General features: G+C 47.8%; 1 protein-coding gene across 1 annotated transcript; it reads right to left on the bottom strand.

Moving 5' to 3' along the window:
• Positions 1-361: 361 nt before the first annotated feature.
• On the bottom strand, positions 362-10,900 carry Gem (GTP binding protein overexpressed in skeletal muscle). Its single transcript, XM_052176088.1, has 5 exons — positions 10,694-10,900; positions 9,060-9,396; positions 4,030-4,106; positions 3,075-3,279; positions 362-1,675 (listed from the first exon to the last, which is right to left on the bottom strand). Exons 2-5 carry the CDS (start codon positions 9,385-9,387, stop codon positions 1,398-1,400), a joined length of 888 nt encoding a protein of 295 aa, XP_052032048.1. The 5' UTR covers positions 9,388-9,396; positions 10,694-10,900; the 3' UTR covers positions 362-1,397.
• Positions 10,901-11,821: the final 921 nt, after the last annotated feature.

Here is an 11,821-nt window from a genome sequence, read left to right as displayed (position 1 = left end):
CTAATGCTTTAGTGAAGCCTAAGTCCATGAGCCTTCGAGGGACAAAGCGAGGTCCATCTGTTCAGTCAGGAATTTGCCAGACCAAAGTAGAAGGACAATCGGCTTTGATTCTAGCTCAGCTTCAAGTGACCCCAAATCCTCCCCAACTCAATCAGCCAGAAATAACTCTTCTTTTCTATGAACCATGATTCCAAAGGAAAGATCTTGGGGATTCTTTTAAAAAAAAAATAGCTGAGGACTTAGCTAATGGCCAGAAAAACTGTCTGTCCCTTAGGACAGCTTGTTCTAAAAGCCAGAGGAAAATACCCATACTTGTCTTATGTGGGGAGGAAAACAGAATGCTTTCCTTTACAAAGATTTTATTTATTTTATTATAAGACATATAGGTAAAAACTTGCATATTTTGAAAAATATAAAAAGGTAATAAAACAGACATTTTTCTCAGTAAGAAATATGCTCATAAATATACTTTATCAAATGTTAAAATGGTTATTTGCAAAATAATAATAAATATAATTCAGCTGTGGCATACAAGGAGCAACCCAAAGGGTGGGGCATTTTATGTTTTGGGGGGGAATGAAACAAGCTTCTGATTGATTATATTTAAAATTTTGCACTCCAGGTTATCAATATAGTTGAGATTTTTTTAAAAAAATATTTTATGATAGCTTCATGATTTCAAAATCAGCAAGACATAAAAGATGATTTGACTAAGTAGAATTTGGCAAAAAAAAAGTTTCCTCAAAATAAACACTTCTAAGACACATAAGTAAACAATTTTTAAACAATGTTTTTGAGCCTATAAGTGGTACACATATCAGCTCCTAAATCTACAAATCTCTGTGGTCTTTAAACAAAAGCTGTTAGTAAGCCTCAGTTTCCAGCAAATTCTACCAATTCTCTTCACTGGAGCAGTAATAGTTACAACTGTGATGAGGCCAGTACTACAGCTGTCATTTCAGGGATATAAGTATACAGAGAACCCTTCTCCTTCCCATAAACTCCCACCATTTTCCTACATCTCTTTATAATGCAAGGACCTCAGATTCACATAGAACAACACTGAGCAAAACTTCAATGAGGAAGTACTCCTCTGTGGGGGATTCTTCATAAGCTTCAATATTCTGCTGTCCGAAAGAGAGAAAACCTCATGTGAACCCCAAGCGTTCCCTTAAATGAGTCTGAGGCATCCACGGAGCAGGTCAAGCTTTTCCTATGAATAAATACTGACTCTTGACAAAGATCCTTCATTGTCCACGAGGCCAACCTGTGGGCTCCCATCTGCAATAGGGGAAGCCGCGTCTAACAATGCTTATGTATCCAATCTAATATAGATCACTGGTCCCAAAAGCCTTCAACGATGTCCATCACGGGGACATCTGGATGACACTGGGTGCCTAGAGCACAGACAGGTCATGGCAGGATTTCGACTTGAGCTTGAAAGCCATGTTCTTGTTGTTTTTGGCCACGATTTTGCCCCAGAAGCGCCTGGCTTTCCTGGGGATGCTCTCCCGCCTCTTCTGGTAGGCCAGCCTCCTCTCATTCTTCTCCTTGCTGTCCCTGCGCAGGCGCACCTGCCGCACAATGCCCTCGAACAGTTCCTTCACGTTGTGCTGCACGGCCGCAGAGGTCTCGATGAATTTGCAGTCGAACACCACAGCACAAGCTCTCCCTTCTAGAGAGGAAAGGGGTAGCATAAAGTCAGAGGGCTCACGGGGTTCTCCAAGCTGGAGAACAGCTCTCTAAAACTGCCCTAGGGGTAGCACGGGGCAGTAGGCTACATTATAGGAGGAAGGAAAGACAACAGCGTGTGTCCTCCCTGGGGTCGGAGTGGAAACAGCCCATAAGAACATCCCAGGAAGCCGGCTAGATCTGGCTCATCACAAACTCACTGTATGAAAGCTCAATTCCATCACGTCTAGGATGTGAATTGCAACAGTAAAAGTCGCAGCCTTCACTTACGACAGCTTAGCTACATTCAAACACCCAGGCCAAGCTCTTTCCAAAAACTTTCACTGCTCATAACAATCTTGGAAAACACACATTGCTCTTATCAGGTAGATGAAGAAACTGAGTGTGGCTTTTTAAAAACATGAAGGAACGCCTACGGCCGGCAGGGGCAGGAAACTCAGCTCTGCTTTATGCCCAAGGCTATATACTCTTTATCCTGACTCGGTTTCCATCACTAGAAACTGTAATTCTAACGCTACTACTTAGCTTTCTCTCTTTTAAAAAAGAAACGTGATTAGATGAGATATTTTGAGGTAAAAATGATTTTATAAATATATATAATACCGCTACATCAAACTATCAGCTTTTCTAAAGCTCTCAATTCAAATGCTCCACTGTGTGTAACAGCCGCATAGCCACACTTTAGTTTGAAAAGATGTGAACACTGTTGTGTCCTAGTAAGATGCTCCCACCAGTTGGAAAAGTTGTCTCAACTGAGCCAGGACTGAAAATGACATATTTTATTTTTTTACAGATGTACTAACTCTCCATTGAGCCAATATGATCTCGAAGGCCCTGAAAAGAATATGGAGGCCTACTCATCAAATAGGAACTACGCTTGAACTAAGGACCAAGAAGCACGTGTGGTCCCATCAGTCTGAGGTCCTCACAGAAGTTTACAAAGAAGAGCCATAGACGGAATGCCAACAGGCTGTCTCTTTTGAAACTCTCTCTTACGAGTCTCCTAGGCCCGAAATCCTCTCCTTGCACACATACATGGCTTTTCCTCCCCTGAACTTGGGATATGCTTGGAGAAAGAACATAAGGACGAGCAAAAGGTAAAACTGTCCGAAGATTCCTGGGGATGCTCTCCTCTCTAAAGTAACTCCGGGAGAACACCCAAGGGGGAGCAGGTACCCTGGACCTTCAGGTAGACCAGAGGATACAGAGAACACCAATGACTACCACCATAGAGACAGAGAGAGTCGTGGACACTTCAAACTTCAGAGAGCATCCCACTAAAGCCCCCGGAGGCAGCCTTGCAGGGGAAGGGGGAGGGGGAACCGACTGGTGGGCCAGTGTGTGCCGTGCAGGGGTGGAGCCCAGATCGCACACCCTCTCACCTGACACAGACACTTCTCGACACCGCACTAAGTCGCTTTTGTTGCCAACCAAAATTATAGGAATGTCTTCTGTCTGCCGGGCCCTGCGGAGCTGGATCCTCAGCTCCGACGCCTTCTCAAAGCTCGCTCGGTCTGTGATGGAGTAGACGATGAGGTAGGCGTCCCCAACCTGCATGCAGTGGTCATGGAGCCATTCATGCTCCCCCTGATGAAAGAAGAAGACCTTTCATGAGCTCAGGCTAGCCTAAAAATTGAGGCATCATTTTGCAAAGAAACTGCATGTCTATCCCAAGTCAGAGAAAACAAGAAAACTGCTTCCAATACCCCCCAAAATGCTCTGGCCTTTTGGGATGTCTAGAGATGCAAAGAGAGGCATCTGTGTTGTTTTATAGCAAAAAGGTTTCTTTTCCAGTTACTATTGATATAATACATAAGTACTCTGACAAACAGTATTTCCAATCTCAATCTAACCTGCCAAAAATCAGCCTTTTCTGGCTCCCTAAAAACCTCCTAATTAAGAATTAAGACTCTTTTTGTAGGAATAGGAAGGTTCTCAGTAAACAATGATCTTGCATTTTTTGCTGGGAGGCCCGAAACCTGCCAAAAGCCATGTCGGAATCCAGGACTGAGAAGGCCAGCTTCACTGAACGGGGTGACTCTATGTCATTGAAAATAAATGGCCGTGCTTGTTTGAACTTTCCCTAAAACAAATATGCTTCTTGTGGTTAATAGAACGTGGGGCAAACCACCGCAATTTGTTTGTTCTTCAGGGGTCATCTGTGGACGACCTGTTCCCCACACAGTCTCGTCCTTCAGAAGTAAATGCTCTTAATCAAGGAAATGAGCCCTCCTTGTCTGGAACATCAACTATGTAGGGCAAGGTCACTCTGGCACGGGCAGCCTGTTGAAAGGCAAGCCCCAAAGGAACTCGCTGGCAGCTACCAGCCCTGCATACCTTATTCTCCCACATGTCCAGGAGGATAATGGTTGCACTCTCTCCATCAACCACCAGGGTGCGCTCATATGTATCTTCTAGAAAAGAGAGAGCATGACTGTCAGTCTGGTGAATAAGAATATTTAATTTAAAAAACGAAAAGAAATAATTCAGCCTAAGAGGTCCCTGTTGCCTTCACTCTAGAATTTGTACTGGGGTAGGGGAGGGGGACAGAGGACACAGCTCAGTCCGGAAGTGCTTACTATACAAGCACAGAGCCTGAGCTCGATCCTCAAGAAGCCACTCGAAGCCGTAAAGCCGGGCGCTGGTGGCGCACGCCTGTAATCCCAGCACTCTGGGAGGCAGAGGCAGGCGGATTTCTGACTTCGAGGCCAGCCTGGTCTACAGAGTGAGTTCCAGGACAGCCAGGGCTACACAGAGAAACCCCGTCTCGGGGGGAAAAAAAAATCCAAAAAAAAGAAACCACGTGAAAAGCCAAGCGTGGTGGAAAGCACTTGGCATCCTTGTTTCCGGGAGGTAGAAAGAGGCAGATCCCCAGGGATCAATGGCGGCCAGCCCAGCTGAAAAATTCTATCCCCCAGAACAACTCACGCCTATGGAAGATGTGCCCCCCACATGAACATGTATTTTCATATACATATATGTGTGTGTGAATAATTATATATGAATAATTATATTTATGAATAATTATATATTCACGAATATATGTGATATATGTGAATATATATGAACATGTATAGAGAGAGAAGGGATGCAGACACACAGAGACAGAGAATGAACTTCAAAGACACCATTTTAGGGGCTGAGGACATGGTTCCGTGACCTCTGGTCTGTGTATTTGCGCACGCATGCACACACACACACACACACACACACACACACACTATTGTTCTCCCTCAACATGCAGCACACAGTCCTCCAGTCACTGAGCAGATCTCCCTCAGCTCGGTGGAAGGCTAAATAGCTTGAGTTAAAAGGAAAGCATTTTCGTCATTCTTGAGCCTTTTATGGAGGAAAGCCATTTATAAGGATAAATAAACTCCCTAAGACCTTTTGACTCCAATTCAATGGCTGAGGCTATGAGAAAGCATTAACTATAAGCTCCATTATGGGACGTTTTAACTCTAAGCCCTATTTCCATAATCTTTATGGGACTCCATTGTGTTCCAGGGGTGGCCTCTGAGAAGTCACTGGAAACTTCAGAAACTTGGAGCTCACTGATGTTTCTCCTCTTTGCAGAAGCACAAGAAAAAATATTTTTGAGATGGTCCCCAATTGGACCATCATTTTCTGTAACCCTCCACCCTATTTGCTTTGTGTTGAGATGGATTCTTGCTCGTAGTCCTGGCCAGTCTAGAACTCACTACACAATCAGGCGGGCCTAGAAGTTGCCTCCTGGGAGCTGGGATTACAGGAATGTGCCATTGCTACGTAGAAAGCAATGGAAACTTCCCCCCTGAACTTGAGCCTAGATCGGCTGTAGGTGAAGGGTGACAACAGTCATGGGCCAGCTGAGCTCCATGTGGAAAAAACGAGTTGTCCTGGGACATTCGTGAGAGGATTTCCCACCAACCTTCTGCACCAATCTCATGCCTACTCTGGGGTTTTCTGTTTTTAGTTCCATCTTTTGGAAACTATAACTTTCATAACAGTTTACCTCTTCTTGGCCTTTGTGCCTGAATCTCTTCCTTTAGATATCTGTAGGGCTCGGTCCTGCCAAGGAGGTGCTCTCTGGGTGTGAGTTTAAAATCGCATCAGAATTCTGAGCTTCTTTTCCTGCTCTATGGAATCTTTGCGTCACTTGCTCTCTAGCCCGAGACACTTCCAAGTACTCACTACCCTGTGCTACATCCTCCTTGGGTGTGCCTCCATCCCTGGTCCCCCAACCCATCGTGTGCCTGACCCATTCATTGCACATGCTCGGTATAAACCTGTACCCAGAATGGATGGGCAGCAAATGCCATGGGGCTGTGACTGTGAGCTCACACAAAGCTCACATCAAATCTAGCATCTGCCCTTTCTCACCCATGTGGCCCTATAGCTCAGTTTTCTGGCCATGGGAACTGAAGCTACAAACAGAATGCCGAAGAGAGAAATGGATCTCTCTTGCAGTACACCCATCACAATCTCTCCTCTCTCTCTCCTTTGGTCCCTATACCATGCTAGAAAGTATCCTTCTGAGGTAAAGAAGCTAACTCATGAGCTAAGTCTGTGTCACCTGGGGGTGGGGGGGTCTCCCCCCACTCCTTACACCCAGAGTCTCTCCCTGTGTTTGTGAGCATCTTCCCACCCAGCTCAGGCCTCCTAAGTCCTAGTTGTCTTCAAGACCATCTCAGAGATCTTTTCTTCCACTAAGCCTTTTCTGATTGACACAGCCAGAATTCTTTTCTCCAAACTCCACTTTCTCCCTGTAGCGCAAGATCAGCATCATATCCTGGCTTGCTTTCCAACTGGTGCCTGTCTGTCCTCTATTGTAGACTGTGAGACTGCTAAGAGGAAGAAGCCCCAGGGCTCTGAATGTGCCTACCACTTCCACCGTCCCTCACCAAGGGTGGAGCTACGCATTCAATAACGATTTAGAAACCAATGCGTCAATGAACGGACAAACGGGCAGATATACAGATGGAATTAACTATGCACAGAGAATCATATGACTGTTGCAACAGGCTGGAGCAACGCCCATCTTTATTAGGAGAAATGATGGAGAAGGCTATCACATACATCCCCCTGGTAAATGCTGACAAGAAAAGATAAAGCCAATGCATGGGTGTGCTTTGGAAAACCTTCCTCTGGGGAAACATAAAGCTAACACATCAATGTGAATGGCTTCTAATGCACTTCTAAACCAGATGAATGTAGCCAACTCACACAGGATGCGTAACACGGGATGGATCCATCCCCAAGACGCTTCTCGTTATCCGATGCTCAGTCTAGTAGCAGTTAAGGAAAAGCCCCTCCCGTCTCTCCCCAAAAAAGTTCCCTACTTTTCCCTCCTCCAGTTGCAAATCAGTCCCATTGCTCTGTGCCTACTGGATAGATACCTCTGCATCGATACCACCCCCTCTAATGGGCAAACATTTCTAACAGGCCTGTCGTCCACTGACATTTCAGCTCCTCCCTCTTAAAACAAACAAAACCACCCCGCTCTTCTGTCAGCCCCTTAGAGCAATTATTACATTACCCAGTCCTTGCTAATGTCTCCAAGCTCTCGGTTACACTCAGTGTCTCTGAGCTCCTCACCACTCAGCCGCCCGCCGTCACTGGGTACCCAAAGTCTACATGGTGCTGTCCCATGTGCTGTGTACTTAACAGCATTTGGAAGTTAAGCCCAGAGGACAGTGAGAGGAAGTGGGGTTTTTGGTTAAACCACAAGTAAGTTTGAATGCTACCCCTGGGAGCTACTTAGCTCTGTAAACCTGCACACCTGCAGAGATATTGATACGCACTACCCAGAGCTTGTTGGGAAGTGCCAGCACATAGCACGGGACCCATGCTGGTAGAATGGGTGTAAAGCAGCAACGTAAGATTGTAAAACCCCATACTCTACACCTAGCTTCCCAAAAGAGTGATTCTCCATCTGCCAATCATCCTCCCCAAGACCCTGTTCACGCATGGGCATAGGAATTCTGTAAGGACTGAGATAAACACTGGCACTTCAGGACGGCCCCTCCCACTGCGAATGGCCACTCGGAGCAAGGCTCCCTCCTCTTTTGCTGTCTTCAAGAACCCACCGGCCTGTACAAAGAGCAAAGCGGCTGCCCAACGCCAGTCCCGTTCCTGCCTCGACCCTTGCTTAGCTATAGTCCCCGAGATTCCAGAAGTGGGGAGATAAATGGATGTTGCATCAGGGAGCCATCATTTGTGGTCATCCCGGGCTGCCTCTTGAAGCAGTAACTCCCTAACACCAAGACAGCTGAGGAGAATCAACCTTTTCCATGAAATAGGCTGTTGTAGTGAGGAGTAAGATTTGCACACGATGAATAGAGAGAACCCGTCTTTCCCAAGCTTACCCTTCTCCGCCCCCCAAGTCTGCATGAAGGCATTTATTTGAACTGAAAGTGGGGACAGACCATGTGAGGAGTTCAAACACTGAACAATCCTTCCTCCATTTCTACAGCTGTAGGTAGGGGGTGCAGCTGTTCTGGGTGTGTTTACTGATATTGGAGCTCCAGCCGAAGAACGTTGTAGGACAAAAGCTGGCTGCCCGGTTGTAATTTCCACCCCAGAATATAAAAAAGCTATCACCTGTTGTTGTGTAATGTGTGCTTGTATAAAGTGGGTCTAGAAATAGGTAAGGATTAAATAAATAAATCATGGAAATAGCTCATATAGAGAATATCATCAGGAAGACTTCTCAGGCTATATACAGGGCATTTATCATCTTTATATTTCAATTTTTAAAGTCATTATGTTACTTCAAGTACAGCATTTGACCTACTTACACTTGCAAATGCTTCTAATGTTAGTAGAAGCAAATAAACTGATCCACTCTAGCAGGTTTCTTAACCCCGCCCCCCCAATCAGTTTGGTTTCACGAATAGTCACAGAAAACTGTCCACAGTGATGAACTCTCTGAAACTGGTCCAGGGAAAGAGTCAGCCTTCCTGGATCCCCTCAGACCTGACCTTCAGAAAGCCCTTGATAACTTGAGTCAAAAGCTGTAGCCCTGTGTACATATCTTCCTGTCTTGTCTCTTTGGGGCTGAGGCTCTGTGATAGCAGTCAGGCCTCTGTCACCCATGTCAGTCTTGAGAAGGCATGCTTTTTTCCCTAATTCTGAAGATACATTTTGTTTTAATTTGTTGGGTTTAAAAGAAAAAAAACAGAATCACATAGCCCAGGCTAGCCCCAAACTCTCTATGTAGCTGAAGATGACCTTGAGTTCCTAGTCCTTCTGCTTCTTCCTTCACGGTGCCAGGATTGCAAGTGTGTACCATTATGCCTGGCTCCCAATTCTGCAGAAAAAATGACCCACTCCCTCTCGCTCTTCCTGCTTACAAGACCGAAGCCCACCAGGGTTATCCCACCTACCTCCCAAGACCTCGCAGTCGCTGTCCATGCTGTCGTGTACACCTGCAAAGATGGTGGCCAGGGTGGACTTGCCCACTCCTCGCTCCCCGATGAGCACTACTCGGTAGTAGGTGCTCCCAGACTCCGAAGAGATGACGGAGTCTGTGGAGTCGGAGGACCAGCTCCGCCGGCAGGGGTCTTCCGGGGCCGTAGAGTGGTGGTTTCGGAGGTTGCAGGGGTGGGGATCCTTCTGGACCATCAGATGCCTGCCATCAGCAGGGATACTCCAGCGCTGCTGTGGCTGCATGCCCACAGTGCCTTGGCGCATGGTCACATTATTCAGAGTCATTGTGGGATGCTGGGAAGCAGAGCAGTAAAGATGGCAATGTTATTAAGAATGAGCCAGGCCCAGGGGAGCTCAACAGAGCTGTCATTCATTGGAGCTTCATTTGATGGGCATGCATACTTACTATAAGGAACAACCATGAGCCATGAACTGTCCCTAAGCCTAGCAAGCAAAAATCACACACACACACACACACACACACATAGGAACTAGCTTCTCAATCAGGCTTGCATTTGTAGTACCAGTGACACCATCCATTGCCCATAAGCATCCTCCATCCTTAAAGGAGCTCTGGAAATCCCACTGGGAGTTGGCACAGTGGCAGCCGGAAGGAACCCGTCGCCTCCAGAAATGGCTTTACCATCAGCAACAAGTCAGGGAAGCTGGGCACCAGCTGGCCAGGTTAACTGCTCTTGTATAAACATGGCTCTCCATTGCTCCAGCCTCCCGCAGTCTTTTGTGCCTCAGTGGGAGACACGTGGCAATGACATCACTCCCCCGGCTGCACTGGACAGGCACTTTGGAGGAACTTCCATGTTTAGTAAAGTTGCCCTGATGTTCTCCAGCCGCCTGAAGGGACCGTTATTTGGGGAGTGGGACAGTTTCTGTTTGAAGGTTATGCCTCGGCTCAACCCTCTACCTACAGAAACTGTTTAGTGTACCAGTCCCCAGCCTGGTTCTTCTGACAGGGAAGGACCTGCTCACACTCAGACACATGACACTTGGACAAAAAGTGCTTCGTTCTTAAGGAACCTCGTCCACTCCATGATTTAATTAGCTCAGAATTCCACCTTTCTGAAGTAAATCAGAAGATCAGAGACTTTGAGAAAAGCCATTCAGCAACTTCCTTCAACTTTCTCCTCGCCTGACAGACAGTCTGTTCCGCCAAGACTGCCGAGATAACCCAGCAGCGCACACTCCATGGTTAGCCCAACAAGCTCCCCGCGCGAGTGCAAGGATCGCACTCAGCTCACACACCCAACTCCATACATCACACTCAGGCCAGTAGCCAGAACCAGCCGGTTTCTTTTTAAGTCTTAAAAACAGTCCCCGGGTAGACAGATTTGCGTTCAGACCTTGAAGTCTGCCGCCTGGCCACCGAATCTCTAAGGTGACACTCCGGAACTGAATTTAGGAACCCCATCAGAAGCGCATCCTTTGCACCTGAACTTCTTTCTCCCACGGCAGAAGCCCCGGCACAGACCTCATGGTGTATGGGGTCCCTTCCCAACTTAAAAAGTTCAGAGACCAGGAACGCCCCTTCCCGCAGAGGCTCCCAGCGGGACTGCCCCCAGCCATGCCCCCTTACCTGGCTGCACTGGGCCGCCGGGTGGGCGTCTGCCGTCGGTCCGCACAAAGCCTACTGCCTGCTGCAATGCCGGACGCCTGCGGTGCGGGCTCCGCAGTCCGAGGCTGTGTGATGTCCACGGGCACTGCCGCCTCCTAAAGCCTCCGCCGCCCGCCGCCGTTTATAGCGCGCCCGGCGGCCCCGCGACGGGGCTTTTCCGTGACGTCAGCGCTCCCGCCGGGAGGGGGCGGCTCTGCAGCAAACTCCGAGTTGCAGCCACTTGGCTAAATCAGTTACTCGTAGTCATGTGACTCCCCTAGCCCCTTGAGGGGAGTGAGGAAAAAAAATGACAGTTCAATCGTTGGCCTCCTTGATTTTGTTTTATTTTCTTTTTATCAGGTGGACACTGGAAAAATACACTTAGTGCTACTTAATCGCCCTTCCCAGCAGAGCACTTGTAAGCTGTCTGAATAAAGGATGAGGAAAGAAACAGGCCTGAGTCGCGAGTCCAGCTTTGCCAAGAAAACAGATCCGTCTGAGTGAGCAGGACTCCGGCCTCCAGGATGGGGCTACAGCCACCCTGAGTGGACAGGCCGCCTTTACAGCATGCCCTGAGAAGCAACCGGGTCCTTCCTGCTTCCTGTCTCCTCTCTGGATTGGGGACGCACTGCTGTTTCTCTCTTCTAGCAGAGATCCAAAGAGAAGGGGCTGGGGGCGTGAGGGGAAGAATAGGGGAGACCTTGAAAGGGGGCAGTTCGGCTCCAAGCTGCTTACCTAAACCCTGCTGTCCTCCTGTTCTGGCCACAGTGCTGAAGCTCCTCAATCAGAAATTTAATCACACCTCAGTCGACGCATCTCAGAACGGAGCTGCTTGGCATGGTTGGGACTGTGGCCCGGAGCCAGGCCTTCCCAGCCATGGGGAGAGACACAGGCTCAGTCCCCGGAGAGAGTCCTATTGTTACCACCATTTGCTAAGATTTGCAAAGCCCCGTGGTTCTGGTGGGCCTGGAGAACCTTGCTCCTTCCTGCAGTTGTGGATTGAGAACAAGGGACGCTGCAAGTGAACCTGCCTGAAGTCAGGGTGGTGGTGGCAGAGGCAGCATGCAGAGTCTAGCTTGAGTACCTTTTAAACTGCACTGCTAAGTGACC

This window comes from Apodemus sylvaticus, chromosome 3 (genome assembly GCF_947179515.1).
Source record: "Apodemus sylvaticus chromosome 3, mApoSyl1.1, whole genome shotgun sequence".
Lineage (NCBI taxonomy): Eukaryota > Metazoa > Chordata > Mammalia > Rodentia > Muridae > Apodemus > Apodemus sylvaticus.
The sequence above is the reverse complement of the archived record's forward strand: the minus strand, read 5'-3'. Positions and strand labels throughout refer to the sequence as shown.

Excerpts from the sequence above, each read along its gene's own strand:
- Gem (XM_052176088.1), bottom strand. The coding sequence starts at position 9,387 with ATGACTCTGAATAATGTGACCATGCGCCAAGGCACTGTGGGCATGCAG. Across the intron at positions 3,280-4,029 it reads TGGACATGTGGGAGAATAAG|GGGGAGCATGAATGGCTCCA; the intron begins GTATGCAGGGCT and ends TTCTTTCATCAG. Across the intron at positions 1,676-3,074 it reads TCGAGAAGTGTCTGTGTCAG|AAGGGAGAGCTTGTGCTGTG; the intron begins GTGAGAGGGTGT and ends TTTCCTCTCTAG.